Source organism: Corvus moneduloides, chromosome 4, assembly GCF_009650955.1.
Source record: "Corvus moneduloides isolate bCorMon1 chromosome 4, bCorMon1.pri, whole genome shotgun sequence".
In the NCBI taxonomy this organism is placed as follows: Eukaryota; Metazoa; Chordata; class Aves; order Passeriformes; family Corvidae; genus Corvus; species Corvus moneduloides.
The window spans coordinates 62,150,453-62,174,981 of NC_045479.1; the positions used below are offsets into that span (position 1 = coordinate 62,150,453).

Genomic DNA, 24,529 nt, shown 5'->3' on the forward strand with positions numbered 1-24,529 from the left:
ATCTCTGGGGCAGGGCTTTGTGCATGTGGAAGATCTGGCTGTTTGAGGCCTCTAGGAGTGAGTGTGGGTCAGCAGGACCACAGACTGGTGCAAGGATTGAACTGGGACATCTCTGTTCCTTTTGCTATGTGCGAGCAATTGTGGCAGATTTGGTTACTAGAAACCTAATGATGTTAAAGGATGAATCTTATTTTTCCTTAGAAATAAATGGAGAATAAAGATTTGAGACCTTGTCCTGACTTTGTTCTTTTTGTTGTTGTTGTTTGGGGGTAAATTTTGTTAAATTTGTTGTTTTTAAAAAGAGCTCATATGGGAACCAGGCTGTGTCTTGGCTAATGACAGACATATACTGATTTTTATGTGCTATCTCTTCAATTTTAATTGCCATGGTTCTCTTTGGAATTGCCATGTTATAACTTAATACTACTGGTAAGTTCAGTTTTGTGGTCTGCAGTGAAAATCCAGGCAAACCGTGTAGAATGAGAGCGATATATTGAAATTTCGCTGACTGAAAAGGGGCAAAGGGATGGGTGGGAATTCAGGTGTTGCAGAGTCTGAGCTCCAAACTGTCAGTCAAAGTGATATGGAAATGAGCACATGTTCATAGCAGAGGCTTCATGCTGTCTGTTGTCCTCTTACAATTTCCATCAAACCTCAACAGTTTTTTAGTGTGTTGTCATAGTGTTTTTATTAAGAATTTTCCAAGTAATTTTTACTTTATTCAGAGGTAATAAAGCAGAGAATCTCAGAAATATGTTTATAATCAAAGCAAGCTTTTTAATAATGGAATCAGCATTATTATGGGACTGTCTTCTAAAGAAGGTCTTCATGTCCTCATTTTCAACTATAATATGCTTTTAAACACTGTATTTTAAAACCACTCATAAATTAGTATACAGTTCTTGTATTCAAAATCACTATTATTGGCAGCAGTGAAAAAAATTCAGAGTGCTTGCTTTTTACAGCGAGGGAATTTGTGGACAGCTAAATATCTCTATATATTTTGCTTAGCACAGCTGGTGTTTTGGAGAAGATTTACTTTACTAACACACTAACATTAATACACTGCAATGTCTAAAATGCCTTTAGTATGCCATTTACACTCATCTGACAGATTTCACAAAAGTATGATATCAGTAAGCCTTCATGAGTAATCCATCATGCCTAGGAGACTTAATCAGATTGGGCATGTACTTACCCCTGGCTTAATAATTGTTACTGGCATTATTACTGTCCTTATTTCTGTTTCATCTGTGGTGAAAATGTTCAGAATTTCACTTGTAGTTCAGTATGTTATAATCATGGTTCTCCGCAAAACACAGCACAAAACCTATAGCCACAATTCAGATTTTATGTGCAGTAAAATCTCTTGCTATTCCTTTTAAAGGACTGTACAAAAGTTTAATATTTCTTCAGGACTGTTGAGGTAGCAGCATTAAATATTAAAACATTTAAATGTGCAGAACTGATTAATTCAGAATATATCAGAACTGCTCATAAATGTTTAATATCTGTATTTTGCCTGATTGGATATAATTTAAGCTATCTGCTTCTTCCAGCACTCTAGGACCAGGTACTCATCTTTTATTTCTAGGAATGGTTTAAACATCATTCCTTTTATTACAGGTTAATATTAATGCCTCAACCTTCTGCTGTTATTGTTCATTCTTTCATAGAACCTACTTCAAAATTGATCACCTGAAGTCTGAGAGCAGCTGTTAAAGCTCTTTTTAAGTGTACATTTCACAAAAATATGGCTCAGTTAAAATTTGTACAACCTCTGTAGGATGAAAGCTGAAATTTTGTCTTCGCAACATTTATGCATTTCCTTAGAAAAGCAGAAATATTTGGGGGAAGATTGGGACTACGCAAGTCCTGGATCTAGTCTGAGGTTAACTTGGACCAGCTTGTAGCTGTGTTAGTTCACAATGAACAAATTACACTAAAAAGCTGAAGAATGAGTGTTGGTATCTCTGGGGGAGGTGGGATAGACCTGACTGGCATGCTGGCATATGGCTGCTGAACCACAAATCGATCAAAACACCCAACTGTAGTGGTGAGACAGCCTCGTGTTTACTGGTGGTGTATGAAACATAAAGATCTGTATGGAAGGCTATAGATCTATTTGAGACTTAGCTCTAAGTCTGGTCTCATCCCCAAATGCCAGTATCATTTATCTTCCAATTTACAACAGCAGTGCTGTTAAAAGAAATCAGCAAATCCTATACAGAAATATTCTTAACCATGCTTTTGTTCCCTAAAAGCTACTTTCTGCAACAGTGCTCTGCCTGGGAGTATTTCCTCCTCTGGGATTGGTACAATGAAGAGGGAGGGATGGACCTCGTTTTTTAGCTGTTCATTCTGTAAGGCCCCCACCAGAGGAGTGCCCCATCGGGCTGGAAGGAAAATAAAAACTCCGTAGGAGCATCTGTCCCAAAGCATATATGGTTTTGCTTCACTCACCAAGAAACATGCTTACAGCATTAGCAGTGCTCCATACTAGTTCATTTTCTTGCTTAACATGCTTTAAATTGTCTTCATTGCATTTACTGCTGTATCCTGATCCCCCTGAAGTAAATGGCTGAAGCGCCATTGCTTGTAATGAGGCCCAGAGAATGCCTCAAATATAATAAAAGGACTGCCAAGCAATTTGCTATGGTCCAAGGTAGAAATATTGCTTCGATGCAGTGCTTTTCCCTTTTGAAGAGTGCTTCTCTACAGTACAAAGCAGAATTCTGGTTGCTGCAAAAAGCAAACTTGAAGTTTAACAGGGAAGAGGATGAGCTCAACAATGGTAGAGGTTAATACCCTGTTGTGCATCCAAAAATACAAATTCCAAGAGTGTTTTCTTGACTTAAATGGCTTGAATTTTTCGCTGTCTGACTTTCTGAGGTAGTTAAATGTAATATGTCTCTGTAGCACGTATTTCTCCTTGCCCTTGGAAACCTGTGGGAATGCAAAGGAGAGGAGGTTGCACACTGTCTCATTACAAAGATCTGGGACATGGAAGTTGTGCTTGAGTGAGAAAGTGGAAGTCTAAAACCAGCATAAATCACATAATATATATAATATAACTTTTTTCCGAGGTATTTTGGAGGTAGATGTCATCTTGAACTTTGAGACAAGTCCTGCAGCTCTACACTAGTGTGCTCAGAGACGCTGCCTAATGATAACTTGGTTTCTTTTTGACTTTGTTCTTCAAGACTTGAGAAACTGCCAAGTTCTCCCTGTTTTTGACAGGATAATATAAACAACAAAATGAATACATTGCCCAAACTACTTTTGTATGTGAGCTCACAGGAAAACTGTGTTTAGTCATGTTTATTTCAGGGTTAGCAATAAGGAAAAATATGTCAGATGTGCAAGAGAAAAAAGAAGTCATAAGGAGGCATTACAATACACTCAAGTAGAGGCAAAGTGCCCCTTTGGTCTCTAGGAAATGGAATAAAAACAGTTCCAGCAGGAATGATTTATAATAGAAAATGCAGCTTTTGCAGAGTGAAAACCTTACTCGGAAAAAATCTACCATTTTGCTTAACTCTTTTTTTCACTTGGAAACCAAAATTGTGGAAAAGGAGACTTTGACTCAAATAAAATGGGTTTTTTTATCTTTTGTTTTCGAGTTCATCAAATTGAATATTAAATTCTCATTGTTCTTTGTCACTTCAAGATTAAATTGCATGTAGTACCACAAATTTTTTTGGCATGTAGTATCACAAAGTCTGCGATTAGGATCTTATTGCCTTTATTTTATTTGAAGGTTGGATGTATTAACTAGACTGTAAAAGTCGAAGCATAGTGAAGTTCTGTCCCTTCCCCCACCCCCAAGCTGGATAGAGCACCTGGCACAAAGTGTTTGAGAAGGACATTAAAATGTTGATTTAGATTAAAATTGGGTTTTTTTCATTTCAGTTTAACAAGATGAACTGAAATATTCAATTCCAAGCTGAAATGATACTGGAGAAGATCAAAGTATTTGATTTTCATTGAAAATGGCATAGTAAGAATATTGTATCATTTATGCATTTCTAAGCATTTCAGCCTCCTAAAAGCCCGTCATTATTCCCTCTTTTCATATTCAAGACAAAAATAAATGTTCAAATAATATTGGCACTGCACTACTTCTATTATTTATTGAAGAGGCTTATTTAGCAAAATTGTAAAGCCCGAGTTTCTTAAGATTTTAGGTAGGAGAATGCATTTGCCTCTGAACTAATGTGATAAAATATGTACAGGGGTGGATTCCTAAAGCACCCTTTGTTGCGTGGATTTTTAAATGTATTTCACTCCATGCTTGCTGACTGCTGCCTATTCCATATTTTGAAAGTTCAGTGTACAGTGCATCCCAGCTGATGCACAGACCACACTCATATCCAGATCCGTCTTTCTGTACTCTGCTTATCTGATTCTTCTTACTCATTCTCCTGTGTGCAACACTGAGAGGGTTAGACAGATGTCAGAGTCATTATTTGAATCAACTGTGAAATTTAAAAGACAGAAGTGGAAGACAGTATTGAATGTATGGTTCCCCAGAAGCATGCTACTTATATTTATTTATACCTAATTTCTTCATAGCTAGGTCTTTATGATGTATGAAGTGGCATGACTACTTTTACTGGTGCCTGGCCATTCCTCTGAGCTTTAATTACTGAATTAGAGGGAGACATTGAGGGTGAACCAGAGACTTCTGCCATTTTTTCTCAAAATGTTTGACTTCTCAGAGAGTCCAAATTCAAACAGCTGCAGTAAAACCAGTGCAGAGTCTTCCCCTACGAAGAAAGTTTCTCTTATTTTCTCTTATTCAAGGCATTGCAGATTGACAGTGATGTTACTTGTTGAGCCAGGAGCTGAAACAGAAAGTTAAATGTTTCTCTTCCATATTTAGGCACTTGTTTCTTTTCACCAGTTGCTCAGAATTTTTTTCCAAGTGTAGGTATCTGCTGGTGAAAATACCTGGAGGATTTTCTCCTCCTAGTTGTTCTGTGGGAAAGGACATTGAGGTTTATACCCATCACAACGTAGTGGTGCCACTTCTGCCTTGACCTTAGTGATTCTTGAGAGAAATCTGATAGAAGTGTCTGTCTAATTTTGCACAGGAGCAGGGGGTTGGAAGAAAAACTTCACAATTTAGGTAAGATATTGACCAGCTGGTACACTTGTATTAATGGTCTATGTTATTACAGGTGTCTGGTGTTACTGGGGACTTATTTGGTAAAAATATTTTTTCAGTGATGTAAAGACATGCCACAGAACAGGAGTCAGAATGATCAGCTGGGGTCTATGGATTTAACTGTGTTCCCTGTGCTTGTCCAGTCAGTGATGTTTGGATCAAATATATTTGATTAACTTTGCCACTTGTTTGTTTAGTTTGGTTTGTTGGGGTTTTTTTTGAGGGGGGTTGTTTGGTTTCTCTGTTTCACTCTTAAAATTTTCATTGACAAACTGATGAAGAAATGCTAGGAAGATAAAAAACCTCTTCATTGTTTTTCTGGCAGAGATCTGCTAATTATCATGGCTCTTGGCTAACTTGGCTTCTTGCTGAGGATACCAATACAAGTTATTCTGGCAATTAGTTTATTTCTTCCTGTCACTAATAACCTCTTGTCTAGGAGATTGGCTGTGGAATTTGCACAGCTTAGCCTGTCAGGTGACTGACTTCCCCATAGTGTAACTGTGCTTTTTGAGCCTTTTAAAATATATTTACCATTTCAGTCCTTTCCCCCTCCTATAATAATATGCAGAACATCACCTATTCTGGAGGTACTTCTTAGTAATTGTCTCCTGTGGGACATGAAGACCTCTGTGACACAACAGTGCACAAGCCAGGGAGCTGTAAGTTTGCATCAATCCAAGGCAGGCGGCTGTGGGATTTATTTTCCAGAGAGCCAAGTGCCTCTTTTTGTTCTAACAAGATATGAGTCATAGCAGGGACATGGCTGTGAATACTTATCGCTTTCACTGGGATGCGCAGAGCAGAAGGAATTTCAGTATGGAAAGAGGACATGAAGTGATTTGTTAAAAATTCGTTATTTGCTTGGGGAATTTGTACTGGTATTATCTGGGATAGCTGTGCACACCAGGGACAAGAACCATGCTGTTCCCTCTTTTTTTTATTTTTAAGAACAGAAAGTGACCACTTGGGAATTTGCTGTATTTATAAAGTATTTAGCGAGCACCTAACCGATAATGACAAGTTCAACACAAGTCATCATGCTGCAGTTGTATTTTTCTGTGTGTGCGTGGTTTGGCTGGTTGCCTAATCAGAATGTTGGACTCAGATATTTTTGTGAACATTTAGAGGTGGTAAAGTATCTGTTACTTGCCTAGAAACAGGAGTCCAGAAGGAACCTTTTTTTATCTTCAGATCCAACCCTTTGCCCAAGCAAAACAGAGAGAAGGCACTGTGTGGATTTCCCCCAGAGCCCTGTCAAATGTTTCATAATCACAACCTGCCACAGTGCTGCTCTTCCAGCCCGCTGTCTTTCTTGTTCAGTAGTTGACCATTACACCAAACCTAACACAAAGAAGCAACAGCTCTCCCCAAAGTGATATACCTACAGCCATACCCTTCCTGAGGCAGCTGTCAGCTGCTTGGAATGCTCAGCCTTTACAAGCCACACTGTGAAGAATTACATTGTAAAGGATAAGCATATGTATTGTCTGACTTTCCCCACCTCTGCCTCTGACCCATTTAGCCACATAACCATAAAGATGATACAAACAGATGCCAATGAGCTTTAATATTGCTCTTACTTTAGGAGTTTTATTTCTTAAGCACATTATTTTCATTCTTTTGACTCAAATTCATTAGGTATTTATGAATGTCAGAAGACTAGTGAAGGTTTTTCTTATTTTTTCAGATTCTTTTCCGTGTTGTTCTGATTTAAACCTTTGGAAACAGGTATTTTTTATTGATTTGACCTTGCAGTATTAACATACAGTGTACGGTCAAAGGATTGTATTAACATTTGTTACAGCCTAGTCATTCATATGCAAGAATTCAGTATAAATACTGCTTTAAATTTAGTATAAACCCCACTATATTTTTCCATATAAATCCTCAAATGATCCATTCTTTAACTTAAAATGTTAGTCAATCTCTAGGCTACTTAGTAGTATTGTTCCAGTTTATAGATGGGGGTTGTCTAGATTTTTTTTTAATAGCAGTCTGCACCAACTAAATGAGGGCCTGTACTTAAGCAGAATTACTTTGTTGCATGAATCACACATACAAAATTAAATCACATTTCTGAACTCTTGTGTCTGTTCCCATAATAATACAGTATGATGTATTTTGGTCCTCTTCCTTCTGTTCATGGTTCTCAGCAACTTTCAGTGCGTTTCAGTCTTCACTTTTCCATGCTAATTTTCTTTATTTTCTCCCTTCTAATCAGGACTCCTGTGCACTCTTGCCCCCTTTCTCCCCAGGGTCTATAGCCAACCCTCCCAGAGCCTGACTTGGTAACAACTTTGGGTTGGACAGGCTGCAATTCAGACTCTGCTGACTGTGCTGGGTGCATCTTTGTACAGAAAGGACTCTGAGATGAGCAGTTTGGGTGAGGAGGATGGTGTTCTCCATACTCACACCCAGGCAGATGAACTCCAAGTCTGATATTAAAAAAAAATACCTGTGTGTCCCTTGCACAGCTGCTATACTGGATGCCCAACACATTCAGACTGCAAAGCATTGGGTTATTTAAGGTCTCTTATTTCTGCAGTCCATTAAACAATCTTGTTAAGCTCTGGTTTAAGGAAGATAAGCACAATTATATTAAAGATAAATGGAGCCAGAAACTTTATTGCTCACTCTTGTTCATATCTAAACTATAAGACTATGCCAGCTTTCACTCGAATTATATCACACAAAGAATCCACTCTGAGGAGGGAGGACTGTGGCTGATGAGGAGGAAGTGTCATTGTTGTAGATTGATGCCTGAAGTTAAAAGTGGTCAAAATAATAATGGGAACTTATTAGGAAGGTAATATATACCATGCTGCTCAAAGTAGTAAAATTTAATGCTGTGTTACTGAAAAATGAAGGTGGTGGTGGTGGGGAATACAGGCAAAAATAATGCAGAATATGTGGAACAGGATATTAGGAGTGAATTTCAAAATATATCACTTCGATGTTAAGCATGAGTAAAAAAAATCTTCATATTAAACCATAGGAATTATGAGGAAAGGAGTGAAGACTGAAACAACAGGCATCATTTTTACCACTGGGTGTGCAATACAATGTTATGCTCAGATTTCTATGCTATGGATGCATCTGGTTGCCTCTGCTTGGAAAAACTATAGTAAAACTAGAAGATGAGAGAGAGAGAACATCTTCCTGTGTAATGGGAAGCTAAAGTAAGTTTCCTCAATTTTGGGAAAGGGATAGTTGAGAGAGCTGTGGAAGTTATCTATAAATGTTGAATTCTGTTGATAAAGCAAATGTTTTGCTGATACTGAAAAGACAAGAATTCCAAGAGAAGAGAGCTTAAAAATAAAGGAAAAACATTTTCATGAATTATGTAAATAAGTGGTCGAGCTCCTTGTCACCTGAAGCTGTAAAAGTATAAACTGCGTGTGGGTTCATTCAATCCCCTTGCCCTGGTCATTGATAAAAATATGAAAAAGGAATGGCCCCAATACTGAACCTGGGGAACACCACTTGTAACTGGCCACCAACTGGAACACCACTTGCAACTGGCCACTGCTCCTTGGGCTCAGCCATCCAGTTGTTCACTCAGTGAACAGTGCACCTTTTCAAGCCAGGGGCAGCCAGATGCTTCCTTGTTCTCCAGCATCACTTGAACTCCTGCATTTCATGATATTTGCTTATCATAATTCATGTGTCTGTAAGAGGATTTGTATTATTTTAGCCTGAGCTAAGCATGTTCAGCAATCTGGTTTTAGATGGCATGCTTCCTTAGCTAGAATTAAGACAAAAGTCCTTGCAAATGTTTAGATGTTACTGAGTTATAATAAATTCCTAGTAGATAATTATATTTGCTGTCTTTTCAAGCCAGCCTTCATTTTCTTTTTTAATGCTATTGTTAATTGTGTATTGAGAGAGTGTTTGTCTTTTGAGGACAGCAGAATAAAAGGATTTACCAAACTCTTCTGAAAATCCACACAGTGCAGTAATATTCAAACCTTCTAAATAATTTATTGAGAGCACAGCCAACAATATGAAATTTTCATGTATGGGTATCAAACAGGCAACCTCACATAAGCTTGAAAGGCATGAAAAATAAGGTTAGGCTTCAAAACAGGGGTCAGTATTCTCAGGCTTAGAGTAATAAAAAGGTGATCACAATAACATTTAATCTGTTTTTAAGAAAAATTTTATGTTGGTGCATTTCATAGAAGCATGACAAAATTTGAATTCAAAACTTAATAAGGAGAATGGTGGTTGCTGAATAAGGACACAAAACAGTTCCAACAAAAACCAGTAACCAGGTTTGTTTCATGCTGTATGCAGCTGGTGAGGTCTAGGAATGACCATCATTTCTTCCCATCTTCTCCTGGGACTTTGGATAAGAGAAAAAGTATACTACCACTGACAAAATACATGTCACAAACATTTGAGTCTAACCATCATGTAAATACTGTTAAAGCATATTTTACTGGCTTTTATGTTATGCTGATAAAGCTCATATTAACAATATTTTGTTGCCCGGAGGTGCATTTCAATAAATAATACGATTTTTATTTCTTAAGCTAAAACTATAAATAACTGTCCTGTTCAATCATTATAGGAAATACTATTTAGATGTTTTTTCTTGTTTTGTCTATGGTACAGAATTTCATTCAGTTGTTGAATTTTTAGAGACATAGCTGATGTACATTTTAGTGAAACAGATTTTGTTTCATATGCAGGTTATTGTGTTTACTGCTTAAATTCTTCTAATGCTATTCAGGCTTCTGTGAATTATCAAATGGAATAACAGACATTTGCTGATACCCTTTGGAGTGTTTTGGTACTACAAGGGCTTGCTAAGTTGCTAAGCATTAGTGATATATTTGGCCCAACACAAGAAAGAAGATAAAGACAGTCATTGTCTCTGATGTCCTTGGGTGAGCTCTGGGTTCTGGGATGCTTAATTCCTGCTCAGTTACCTCTGATGTGGGCAATAGTTGGACATTTTAATAGAAATTGGATAATTGATTTACTCTTTGTGAATGGGTCTTGGTGGGAATAATCTCAGTTTAGCCATCTTCAGTGTTGACATCTACAGCTGAGCTTTACAGTCTAGGCTCCCTTTATAGTCAGTGAGGAGAATCAGACATTTCTGGAGTGTGATTCATCTGGTCTGTTTTAAACATCAACATTAGGGTGAGATGTACAGCCTAAATGGGGTGACATAAATAGATGTGATGTGATGTTCTCTGGGGCTTTATATAGCAGTAGCACACATTCACTGGGACACTGACTGAAACCTCCATCTTCTCCTTCTAAGAAGGCTGCCCCAAAAGGAAGAGAGGACGTGCCTCTCTCTGTGCCAGCTGGAATTCACTTTTTCCCACACAAAATGCAATGCCTGCGGCTAAGGGACAGTGGCTGGGCCCTGCAGGCACTGGAGTTCAAAATATTTTAAAACAACATTTTGTTGGGAAATTCAGATTTGAATCCTCTTACCTAGGTGAGAGCCTTAATTTCCCATCTGTTGGTTATAAGCAGCCAGTCTTACCTCTCCTCTGTCAGGTCTCTGGGCTGTGCCAGTGTATTTGGTAATGCCAGCTGGAAAAAGCATCTCTCTGCTCAACATGGCCAAGTTTCTAGTGGCTTTGAATATGGTCAGAAATGTATTTAAGTTAGGGATTTTGATACATGGGAAGTGGGACTCTTGGGTCTTACATTGGAAGTCTGTTCACAGGTCTAACCATGGGACTCTTCACTTTTAGTGAGATGGGAGTGGTGAAGCATCTTGGACCACGTAAACAAATGTGACCAATCCTTTATAGTTTGGGAATACAAGAGTAAGCACTTTTTATATTGCTGCTGATGTTATCATCACTGTCTTGTTACGAACTTTCAAAAATATAAGTAACATCTCTGCAAATAGTTCTTTTACAAGGCTGACAGGCTACTCTGCATCAATGACAAATGATGTCTCTGGATATCACGTTACAGACATCTTGCCATACATCTGCAATCTATTTTCAGTTCTCTGTTGTTCATTACCAATTTAGGAAAGGATTTGAAAAGCTTTAAAGACACAGACATTTGAGGGAGCATGGAGCAGAAGAACTGAAACTGTATTGTAACACAAAGCAAGGCCAGATCAGATTTTTAAGCTATCTAGAAAAAAGTTCAGAACTTGTGCATTTTTACTCCCCTCCATCCGAGAGTAATTGCTAAAGGGAATTTCTGGTGAGGGCATCACAGGTTAGAAATGGTGCTGGTCTGTACACCTTCAAGAAAAGCTCACTGGTGTGTTATTGTGAATTAAGTGCTTTGGTTGTGGGCTTCAGAAAACCAATACCAAAGTGAGAATGCTTTCAGTTGTAAGACTGCATGTCTGTTTACTTAACCATGCTGAAATGTCTTTTTTCTGCTTTCCTCCACCTACTTGGGGAAAACCAAAACCAGTATGAGTAAGAATCCTGTGGGTTTTCTGCTTTTATTTTTCCTGAATGATGTGTAGACCTGTGATTCATACTGTTCTTGCATGCCTGTCTGGCATTCATATTTGAAATAGCTGTATAATTATGAATTTCTCAATTTTGTGTTCTTTTGAAAACAAAGTATGTCTGCAAGCAGTAAAAATTAGTTTGATGTCAACATGCATTTCACTAGTCTTTTAAAAATTTCTTTTTTAGTAATAAGGTCCTGAGTGCAATTCAGTATATACACTTTCTGGATTATTGTAGCAATGCATGCTCCACTACTCACAAGTACATTTATCAGCACATTATTTGGAATGCATACCTGTAAAGCTCTGCCTGAGTATTTATAGATTTCTAATTACTGTGGTGTCTTAACAGTTGCCTTTAAATAAGGCATCAGGGCTTATTCTCTTCTTACCAGAAATTTCATCTGTAGTTGGCATTTCAGGAGTGGTCTGGCATTTTATGGATTTGGACTCAGTATTATCTGTGCCCTGACAGCACTACGTGCCCAGATGGGTTTTCCTGTGTTCGGCATTGCATGAGGGTGACAGAAAGGTTCCATTGCCTGAAAAAGGCGACCAACTTGGGAAGGGACAAAGAGCTTCTTCCCTGTGTTGAGAGACTGAGGGGAGACATAGCAGTCTACAACTTCCTCACAAGGCGCAGCAGAGGGGCAGACGCTGATGTCTTCACTCTGGTGACCAGTAACAGGAACTGAGGGAATGGCCTGAAGTTGTGTTGGGGGAGGTTTATGTTGGATATTAGAAAAAGGTTCTTTGCCCAGAGGGTGGTTGGGCACTGGAACAGCTCCCCAGGGCAGCGGTCACAGCACCAGCCTGACAGAGTTCAAGAAGCATTTGGACAATGCTCTTGGGTACATGGGGTGACTCTTGGGGATGGTGCTGTGCAGGGCCAGGAGCTGGACTCGATGGTCCTTGTCCTTTCAACTCAGCATACTCTGTGAATGCAGTGTGATGTTGACAGTCTTTGCTGTATTGATGTTAGTCTCCATTCCTTTTGCAGGATCCTGCAGCATTGTGAAGGGACAGAGGGCTCTCTGAACAGTGCCATTGCACACCTGACTTGCAGAGGCTGGTATATTTTTTTAGGAGTGAAGAAAAAAAACCCAAAAGCATTACTTCAGCGTAAATAATTTATTTCCTAAGAGGAAGGTTTCCAGCCATGACTCAGGTGTGTCATGATGCAATATTACAGTGTTATAGGGAACTGGCTTTGACCTTGGGAAGAACTTTAAAAAGTACCTGTCATTGCTTTGATGAAAGAAAGCCTCATTTCAGGAAGTCCACTATCTGTGGTGATCCCATTTCACATACCAGAATTATTTTCTGTTTTCTTTATGGTATACAAAAGTGCATGTGGCTATGTCTTAACTCACTTAAGAAGTGTGTGGGGCATCAAAGACCTTTGCCTTTATCAATTCCTTCTTGTACTCTGTGATTGTCATCAGCAGCAGCTGCAAATTCTGTGCAATTTCTGTATATATCAGCCCTCTTAGTGACATTTAGCTGGTGCTGAAGAGCAGCCAAAATAGGTAAGACCTGTCAGTGGCAGGTATCTCCTGAGATGATCCCCTTCCTCCACCTGGCACTCTTTCTTTTACAGTTTAGATGCATTGGTTATATTTTGATTATTTCAAATATCAGTCAAAACACATCTGCCTTTTTGGAGACTAGATCAGTCCCTCGAGAGAATGTAAGGCAAATTTTATGCTATTACTTACACTGATTAATAGATTTCTATAATAGTATGTAGTATGTGTGTCATGTAACACTGGAAACAGTGAAAATTATGTTCATAAGAATAGCATGAGTTTCTTAGAAATGTTTGACTATAACTACAGTTCAAACCCCATTTTGTCTTTCCTGTTATGCTGCTACCTCCACCTATGGTATAATTTCAGCAGCATCTTTGCCAGCCTCCTTCTTCCTGACCCTCTTCCTCCTCGAGGCACGTCAGCTCCTGGCATTGCCAGAGGCCGTGCTGTTCCTTGTCCCACGGGAGGCACCAGCTCCAGGGCTCTCGCAGAAACTTGTCGTGCAAAATGAAAGGCTTCTCCAGAAAAGGCTGCTGCATCCCCTTCCTTCCCAAGGAGATAACATCAAAGCTTCCCAGAGATGGTGGCATTGGCAGGATGAGACCTGCCCGTGTGCCTGCCGAACCAGCCTTGTTAGCAACTGAGCACAGCAGCAGGTACGTGCTGAGTGTGCAGGAGCTGCAGTCAGCAGCTCCCCATGATCTTTGGTGGAACCATGAGGGCCTCATGATTCTCAGAAACACATTTTGTGACCACAGCCACAGCACAGAAAGAAAGGTAGGGCAAATAGGCACCAGAGGATACTTCCATGGTGTTTCCCACCCCCAATATGATTTTTTTCTTTCACGGAGCCGTTTCCTAGGCTTGTACAAAATAAACTGGAGTTGTGCGCTAATCCGTGTATTCCTATCCACATGTTTGTGGACAGGAATGTTCCATATTCATCATGCAAACACTGTTCATTTGATTTAGAAGGTGGACTAAGAGTACACAGTGGACTGCTTTTGTGGCTGTTAACCAGCACGTGAGGCTAACCCACAATTTGTTGTTGGGTTTTGTATCTGGTCTCTCTTCCCAGTCACTTGAGTCCCTCATAGAGACTTTCTAGTGTTTCCAGGCTACAGGTGCAGATCCCATCTCCTGCTTTTCATCACCTTCTCTTGGCTGCTTTCTCCAGCTGTGGTCCCCTCATCCCCATCGCTCCCCACTTTTTCTCCAAAAATTTCTCTTCCCCTATTCCCTGTACTGGTTTCAGTCACCACCTCCTCCATCCTAGTTCATTTTTGCCCTCAGGTCTACTTTTCTGTCTCCTAAGTTTAAGTTATTGGTGATGGTGTTCATCAGACTTTTGGAGCAACTTTGATTTTGTGATATTTTGTACATTTCTCAGAGTTTCAAGAAGTGGGATTTTGATGAATCAATGTTTTCCTCATCAGAAGGCTTTGACTTTTGATAAAGATCCCTCTCTTTCCCCTTTCTCTCCAGCCAGCGGATATGACTTCCTGCTTTAAAACACTGAGAAGCTTTCCATATCAAAACATCATCAGAAATGATATTTCCACAAAGCACTTGTGCTCCAACAAAGCAGACTGAAATATATTTAATGGGACTTTTTTCAGCAAGCTTTTATTAGTCAGAGAGTGCTCTAAGAGTACTAAGTGAGGACAGAGTCTCCAGAAATATTTAGATACTAAAAATGAAAATGTCTCTGTTGAGCACGTGTGAACTCTAATTTTATTTTTTTTAATGTGTATATATATAAAATATAATTTGTCCAAACTTGGAGGAACACTCTCACACTTTAGATCAGAAGATTGATGAAAGCAAAGGACAGTGAAATTTTTCATCCAGGGCAACACATTTTCCTCTAACCTCATCTCAGAAATGAATGAAATGTTTTGATTGAAGTTCCTTCTTCCTTAAGTAATTACATTGGTCTGAGGGAGACACCATGAAAAACCCAAGAAGTCCAAGGGGGTAAAAATTGGCAAGGATTTCAGGAAAATAGGAGGAAGTGTTGAGCAACTCTTAAAGTAGTTACCACCTTTGCCTCTAAATTTTGCAGAGTGATGTTTTCTGATCAGTAGGTTGTTCCAAAACGCAGCCCTCATGCATTTCTTGGGAAGATGTTCTCAGTTCCTCCTACTGGAGTACTTCAAAGTAACTGAGGGCTTCCTACCTGCATCTGCACCTTGGGTTATGTGCTCCCGTCCCTGGTGTGAGGGGTGAGACATCCCTGGTGCAGCGGCTGGGAGGGCTGGCACAGGAGGCTGCTCAGGGTGGGGTGGCAGGATCCAGCTTACCCCTGCCCAGCCACTTGGTCCCCAGTGACAGGAAGGCCTCCTCACTGCTTCACTCACCAAATTCTCCTCCCACAGAAGGGTCTTGTTGAGGATGGAGCACTGCCTGCTTGGGCTCGTAGATGACACCTGCTGCTGTGCTGCCCCTTGGGTGCCATGGGGCAGCAGCGGGGCAGTGCCAGAGCCCCCCTTACCTGCCCATCCCTGGGTGCTCTGTGCAGCTGTGTCCTCCAGGTGTTTTTCCAGTCATGACATTGGTCCTTGCTTCTGTAGTGCCAGATATTTGGCACCAACTACACATGGCATGAGCCATTGTAAAGGCACAAACAAAGCCTGGTGGAGAGAAACTTCTTGCTGCTTTTGGAAGAGAAATTTAAGACCCCACAGTAACAAGCCCTAGTCCCTATATAAAATCACTGTCCTGTTGCTGGGCTGTGCATTAGCACAGCTTTCTTGTTCTTGGTCATTATCACTTGGCATAGTGTGTTTCTTTCATTTTATGAGAATTTGATGTATTTCACCAGTGGGTAGAAAAAAAATCATCACTGAGAATGTCGTGATTAATTTTTTTTCTCTTGGAGAACAATGAAATTTTTCTGAAATGTATGACACGTGTATAATAACAGCCTAGTGCTCTGTTTTTAAAAAATGTGCTAGAGGCAATGTGCAGTTTCCCAGAGGCTTAATGAGGCACCCATACTGTGTTGGAAATTTTTCAACAATAAAAATTGACCTATTACATGCTTATGTAAAATGAGGGTTGACAATCACACAAATATGTCCAAAGTCAAATACAGGCATTGTGAAATATCACTTCTTTCCCACAGAGAAACTGGTCACCTGTTCACAGTAGGCTTTTGCATTATATCCTATCCAGTAAAGAATAAGATGCTTCCCCACAGGGACACAAAATGGCAGCAAAGTACTGGCCCAGTGCCCTTCTATCAATGCTTTTCACTGACTCTTTTGCCAAGTCTTCAAAAATAACACATAGGCATACTTTTCAACATATGTTTTGCCTCTTTGTTGGTTTAAAGGCATAAAGGGAAGAAAAGGTCATGTATTATTCACTACTTTATCGTCAAATGCAAGAAAAATTCATTGTTTGCTTGTCTGATTTTATTTTACTCTCCCTAATACATCTTTTATTTTAAAAAAAATCTGGAGTCTTTTGCTGTTCTTTTAACATATATCAGAAGTAGCCTGTTCTTAAAAACTGAACATATGTCTCTGAACCTGCATCTGAATTCAGGGAAGTGTCTATTGCAAAACACTGAAATTTGGAGTCAAGGGAGCAGAAAAGTTGGATTCAGGGCTTTTTCAGTGTAGTATTGAATAATCAAAGAAAGGAAGATAATTAAATACAAAGAGTTGAAGGTTAAATTAAACATGGTAAATATTGCTCCTCTGCTCAAAGTAAATTAAGCTATTGTCAACATTTTTCTGTTTTTTAAAATATTAAACACTAAGTTTAAGCCAAATGTGTACCGCTGAGGAAACACTAAATGACTATGAAGATTTAAGAAACCAAACAGTTTCTCTGGTGAATGTGTATCACCAGTGAATGTCCTAGCAGTACCCTGCTTCAGTTACCTGGCCAGTCACTGGCTCATGATGTCTCCAGCAAGAGAGGGAAATATAGGGAGGTAGAATGTGATTTAGGGAGTGATCAGAGTTTACCAGCAAGCACCGATATCTCCGAGTTAAGGGAATAGAAAGGACTGAGGTATGAAAGCAGAATGAGTGTGGTAATTGAGGCCTGTATCCATCTTCAGTGTATGAGGCTACAAGTCATAAGACTCTTCTTCAGCAGGGAGAGCTTTTGTTGTTTTATTGATCTTTATATGGTTGGTGACTGCCCAGCTCTCCGATTTGTTGAGGTCTCTCTGCAGAGCCTCTCTGCCTTTGAGGGAGTCAACAGCTTCTCCCAGTTTTGTATGATTGCTGAACTTGTTCAGTATCCCCTCCAGTCCTGTGTCCAAATAGTTTACGAAGATGTGGAAGAGCACAGGGCTGAGGATGGAGCCCTGTGGAACCCCACTAGTGACAGGTCCCCCATCTGATGTCACCCCAGCCACTGTAACCCTTTGTGCCTGACCTGTGAGCACCCGTCCCATGGTGTGTTTATTGAGCCATGTGCCAGAAAATTTTTCCAGAAGGATCTTATGATAAAGAGTATCGAAAGCTTTGCTGAAGTTCAAAAAGATTATATCAACTGGTTTCCCTCGTGGGCTACCTTGTCAAACACACCAAAATAAAAATATGAGAATTAGTGTGTACAAGAATTAAATAAATGCTGCAAGAATTGTCAATTCTAACAAAGAACATATAGATTCAAATGTTACTTGTAATTGCTATTTGGATGTTTTCTGCTATTACTTAAGAATGTATTAAAAATACATTCCCGAGCTATTTAAATACACACAATCTGTAATGTCTCAGATGCCCATATACCTTAAATGTACAATACTGTAATGAGCATGATAACCATAACTTGGCACTCTATTTAGGTCCAGAGAGAACAGTACCATAATCCTGGTTATTTCACTGCCTTTACTACGCTCTAATGTCTCGACAATTGCTTATAAGACATACATTCCAGTGCATTATTTTTTAACTCCTGTATTTCATGAACAGCATAGTTTATGCTTCTGGCAAAGGCAACTTCCCAAGCAAAACTGAAAGTAGAAATATCATAAATATTGCGGGAATTCAGATGGATTTGCTGGACTATATGATGGGATCTCATTCAAGAGCAAGAGCCTACTCACAGAACATGTATAGGATCATAACTACAATATTTACACATATTTTATTTTCTCTCATTTCAGTGACTATTTCAACAAGTACCTTCTTTGATGGCTTACTGGTAACTGGGCTCTACACATCTACCAGTGTTCAGGCTTCCCAGAGTGTTGGTGGTTCCAGTGCTTTTGGATTTGGTAAGTCCAGTGTAATTTACCTTCTGCCACCCAGGGTAATGAATAATTGGTTGTACAGAGGACATCAGTATCAACACAATTACTGGAACAGGTTAATTTAGACTGAGTAATCAATAATACATGGAAGTCAGTGGGAGTCAATGAGATAAGGCAGTGGTGGCTTTTAGGCAGCTTTTATTGCTTCCTGTGCCACCTTCATCTTTGCTCAGCCCTGGTATTAGTATGCTGAATAATATAAATTTTAAGAGACAAAAGCCTCAGCAGATAAATTGTTTTAAACAGCCATTTCTAAATTGTGTGACATTTTGTATGAACTGAAGCATTTAGCCCAAAGCCTCTAACTGTTTCTTGGGCTGAAAACCTGTTTCCTTTAAGCTTATGTCAACCTACTTTTCCATTCAGTTTATGGCATATTTCTTAAAACCAGAACGCTGGTCAAGATATTTTATACAACCAATTATTTACCAAGTCCAAAAAGCAGAATTTTAGTAAAAGGGGTATGATAGCCTTTGCAGATTTATCATGTTTTTCAGGTTCTGCTGTAGCCCTCAGCAGTAGCAGCTGTGCTAAGGACAAACATTTTTTAAATAATCCCTTCTAAGTTTGTGCAAGTAATTGACAGCTATACCTTCTGCAGTTTGTTATTTGGTAGCATTTTTTATATCCTTACAAATAATAGTAACAATTGCATTCCTCCAATTGGAGGAACTCAGTGACCCTAACAAGCAATCTATGGTGAAGGTACAAAAACAGGTACCAGTCACACGGGACACCAACTGCACTGCACTTGCAGTAGCATATTTAAATGCTAATTTGTCTTCTGGACAGAATTCAGTACTTTCTTCATAATAACCTCTCATGGTACTTACTTTTGTTATAATGCATGTAGAACATGAGTGGTCTGGGCATTTGAGTGTCATCCAGCAGACAGACATTTGCTTGTAAATGAAAGAATGTAATGTAAATAGCACATTATTTAAAACTGTACTGAGGGGTAATTTGAGAAGGGCTTTGCTTCTGTGGATAACACCACCATTCAACCTCAGACTTTTTGCTCAGCCTTTCAAAGGGAAGAGCATGGCTGGCACAGGTATTTCATGCCTTGTGCAAAAGGCACTGAAAGCTTCTCTTTTCTGGAAGAATTTGTGCTGTTGTTTCTCCTTTCCCACTGTACTGTTTACAGGATGAATAAGATCTGATGGAGTAAGCAAGACAGAAAGTAATTATCAATATGAAATTTCTGGGATGTTCAAGTTACTGACAAGCTATTACCTATAAGTGTTTGTATCACATCATTGGGCAGATCATGGCAAACTCACTGGGCAAAGTATACAGGTCATGTTTAATTACATGTAAGCTTTTAAGAATGACAATTAAGCAACATTTTAAGAACCTAAATACCTTGTGCATTTACAAAGAATGTCTGTATTTTTCCCTAAATTTGTATTTTCATTTGTAGAATAAGGCTGTTTCAGTTGATGTTTTATTGAGACAGATGTTAAAGTAACATGTGATGTGTGACAAGTAAAACAATGTGGCCTTCTTTAACTTGCCATGGGTCATTCTCTAGCTCTTGATGTGTTACTTTGACCATTCTGTCACTGTAAGATAACCAAAAATTAAACTGGTGACATGTGTGTTCTCTATCCAAAAGAAACTCCAAGCCTGGAAAAATCCAAAAGGCAAAGTGATGCAAAAACAGTCATGCAGAGTTGGACCTACTTCATTTTGCTCATCAATACAAATTCTCAAATATCATGCCTGGGGAGATCTGATGCTCTGCCTTGAACATGCCTCCATTTATGTCAGAGAAAAAGTGCTGCCATCTCTGAATTTTTTTTTTTTTTTTTTTTTAACTTTCTGTGGGTAAACTGTAGGGTCAGTTGTGTTACAGTGTTAGCTACAAAATATTTTAAGTAAAAGTCTCATTTTTCTGTTTTCTTTGCTACTTCCTAAGCTTGTATATACATTGAAAAAACAAAAGAACCAATCCAAATGTTTCATAACAGATGATGCTCTTGTGCAGTGTCTTTGAAGTCACAGTAAAAAGCCAACAGTGAAGAAAAATGGCAATGGCTTTTAAATGCAATTTTATATGAATGCTCAATCTATGATGTACTGATGGCTCCCAGGACTAAGAAATGCATAAACTTTTCCTATCTCTACCTTGCAGTGAGAGATGAGAAGGCTGGCCTCTTCCAAAAAGCATTTATCATGTAAATGATATGCTTCTAAAAATTATTTGATAGTTTTAAAAAGTAACAATATTTTAAAATCCACCATTTTCAGTAGAAAAATAGAGCAGTCTCCACAGTATTTAATATGTTGTTTAGTAGAATAGTAGGTGGGAGTGACATTGTTTGGTTTTCTGAAGAAAACATAAAGCGCTTTCTCCAGAAACCCTGAATCCATCTGTTGTGTCATCATTTCCAATCAGCAAAGAAGCTGTTTCTCTTTTGAGGCAAGTGATTGTGATATTCCTGTTAAATTTAGCTTGCTGGAAATTATTATTTTTTTTAATGTTGAGGACTAGTCAGGTTCAGAGACCTCAATTCAAAGATTTATATGGTTTACCATAGATTAGATGGGGGTGGGGCGCAAAGCTGGGCCTTTAAAACCTGAAGATAGTAGTATTCTGAAATTGGGTTGATAGTGGTTGCTTCTGGTGCAGGAAAGAATATTTTTTCTCCCTTGCAATATTACTATTGAAATGCTCTTGTCTGTCTCACACAGGAGGTCACGATAGATTATCATAATCTTCCAGACTGCCCAACAATTTGAAGTCTCCCTAACATACATATATGTCTCTTCTGTGCTATGAGTTAATGTGTTGTGACTACAATTATCTTTTACCAATTTAGGAAGTTGCTTGATGGAGACACAATCATTGTCAGTTACCACAGTTAACCACGTCAAGAAGCTTTGAAGAAGAAAAGAAAAAATATTTTAATTCTTAAGGTTATGTTTTCTTTCTTCTTCAGTGCACATTGTGTAGGCAAAGAAATAGTTCCTGATTTCCTCTGTGGGATTACACTGACATGAAGCTCCCAAACTTTTATTTGGGAGACCTAACAATTTTTTGGTGTGAAATGTGTGAAGTTTTGGGTATAAAAGTTGATAGTGGTCATAAATAATAATGTTTTGTCCCAGGCTGAAGTATTCTCTGGGTTCAGATAAAGGTAAAACTAAAATTGTAAAACTAAATTTATAATTGGGATCAAACATAAGTGTGTTGAAATTTGACTAAGCAAGGTGGGAGGATCCTTTAGTAAAGAAATTATCCTTAAAAGTAGCTTTTAAGAAGACTGTTTCTTTCTTCATTAGATTCCCTGATACAACAGATACCCTCAGCTGCATCTCTCCAGTGTCATTTCCACTTTCCTTTCCTGATCAGTGTGGTGTGTACATGGAAATGTTCCCACATCTTTCAGAGTTGTTGGCTGAAGGGCAATCCCACTCTTTGCATCCCCTCAGTAGCCCTCAGTTTATTCACACCCTGTCCATCTCTGGAGTCACATTTTGGACTTCTGTGGGATCTCTTTATCCATCAGTGTTTTCCTTTCTTCTGCTTTTGTCTCTCAGGCTTCTTGTTGGTGTTTGGCCTTTTTTTTGACAGCTTGGGTCATCTGGCTGTGCTCTGGGGTTTATCAGCCCACCAAGACTGATCTCCCATACAGTCATTTAGGGGCTCTCAGTGCTTGGCTTAGTCCAAATATAGAAGAGGAAAGTGAGAGGCAGGAGTACTAAAAAAAATGTTACAAAGCTACAAATGTGGTGGTGGGTTTGATGGGAATGATTGCTTGCAAATGAGAGTAAGGATAAATAGTTTGGTGGGTGGCAGGGGAGCCACTCTGTAGCTTGGCATAAGTATGAAAATACCGCATGGCTGCTCCAAAGCTGTGTGCTCTGGAAAGCAGGGAGCAGGGAGCACAGCATAGTTCCTACAATTAAAGGAGAAGATTACAGCCTAATCCCTCAGCAGTGATAAGGAGCGCTATGAGCTGAGGACCTGAATCTGTCTCATTACACAGGATCATCCTGGTGACAGGCGGGCTGAGCAGACACATGTGCTGGGCTGCGTACATCAAAGCTTGCCTTTGACCTGCCACTCACACTGCATCTCCAGTTCTTCCCAAGGCTTTCTGGCTCCCTGGTAGCTTTTCACATGATGAATACATGACAAATTATATTTAAGTTTGGTGTAATTAGTTTCCTACAAACTGTGGTGGGAAACAGCCTTCTAGCTAAGCCCCCCAAAACCTAATTTTATGCAAAATCATAATCACTACACCAATGTGCACCTTTTAGTGAATGTGGAATTAACAAGTAATTTCATGGTAACATTTATATATGCATTAACCTTCCAACCTAAATTGCAAAGGTCCTCTTAGAAGTCTGTAGGTTCTATTGTAGTAGAGACAGTGGACTCCAAATTCTCATTACGCTGGAAAGTGTTGCCATAGGCCTAACTGGATAACAAAAATTTTTTGTTTATATTCTGTGTAGGTTTACACAGCTTGTAATTTGCAATCTTTTAAAACAGATAACCCCATTCTACTGTCAGGTCATAAACTCCTCATGAAATTTAGGTTTTGTTTAACTGTGTGGGATACTTTATAAGAAACTAGGAGAGTGATATTACCTGGAAACATTTTAGTGCCTGAACTTTCATCTTCTTTTGCTAGAAAGCAAAAAATAGAAGATGAAAGCGATATTGCAGTCTTTTCTCTTTTGCAATTCTTTGTTTCTATATCATGAATGTGATCATACATATTTTAAATAATACATTGACTCTCTGGGATTTAAAAAAAATGAGTAGTTAAAAATATTCTTTGAAATATGGTGAATAATACATTTCCTAGAGGAAATCCTGGAAAGAGCAATTGCCAGATATAATGTAATACCATATAAATTATCTTATACTCTTTTCTTTTTACTGTTCTATTGCCTTTCAACAGGATTAAAGCAGCCTTCAAATAATCCTCCGCTGGGTATTTTGGTTACATATGTGATTGCATAGCCAACGAAAACCCCTTCTCAATTTATAGAGGAAGGATCATTTTGATTTGGATCTGTATGGGTTGGGAACTGGGGAAAAGGAAAAGAGTGGTTTCCAGGTCCTATATCCCTTTCACTCTGAGCAGGCTTAGGGCAGAATTACTGTAGGCAGTGCTGCTGATGCTGGTTTCATCTCCAGATGAAGAAGGGCAAGGAGGGTGCCTGGGTGGCTGAAGGACACCCACAGTGTTAAGTCCAAGGGGGTACCACAGACAATGTGCCCCAGCTCTGTCAGCACATGGGTCTGGACCATGCATTGGAAGCATCCAAGGCTCCTCCTGATCCTGGATGGGGTTTGGGGTTTTGAGCTTTCAGAGGCTTGGTTTTGGCATCAGTTTATGCTCAAACACTGATGCTTCTGGGACAATGTTTTACTTTCAGATTTTGACATATAAAGGAAAATATCCCCCACTAACATTGTGAGATGGAAAAAGGCCAACTGTTGCATTTTCTTGTTAGGTGAGCCTATAAAATTGATCCCCCCTGCTCAGTCTGCCTCTCTGTGCTTGCTCATAGCTCTAAAAAGTAAGGAACAGTCGGCAAATGACAGCTCTTAAAAAAAGTTTTCGGCTATGTACATGCTACTGATCTTGAAGTGCTTGAAGTGCAGTTTTCTAACTTACTGAAATTGCTGTAGATCCCTGGTCTACTTTGTGACAAGCCAAATGGGCTCCAGGACCCTCCCTTCACACCAGAGATATTTGCCAGAAACCAAACAGATGGTAAACTAGGAAGAAATGACCCTCGGCATTCTCATTAGAACAGTTGGGGAAATTTTAATAGGGCCCTGTTTGCCTTGTGCTGTATCTAATACCCTTTGAACTGCCACTTTTTTTTTCTTTTTTTTTCTTTGTTACAAGTCAACTACTGCCATGTATATTTTAATAGGGATTATCAAATACAATTTGCCCAGAAGATGTAACAGCCCTCCACTGCTAATTAGCAAAGTTTAAATAATCACTGAGTTCTGGAATAATTGGAAAGAAACAGTGATTTTTCTGCCAATGTATAATTACCAATTAACAGGAAGATAAAATATCTGTATAGCAGTCATATCTTGGAGAATTTGTTAA

General features: G+C 39.1%; 1 protein-coding gene across 3 annotated transcripts in view; it reads left to right on the forward strand.

Moving 5' to 3' along the window:
- The window catches only part of RELN (reelin), a 274,847-nt gene that overhangs the window by 24,758 nt on the left and 225,560 nt on the right, over window positions 1-24,529 (forward strand). For all 3 annotated transcript variants that reach the window (XM_032106018.1, XM_032106019.1, XM_032106017.1), the window contains exon 2: window positions 18,288-18,398. In XM_032106018.1, the coding sequence (XP_031961909.1) occupies window positions 18,288-18,398 (111 nt within the window). The remainder of the gene's footprint in view (window positions 1-18,287; window positions 18,399-24,529) is intronic.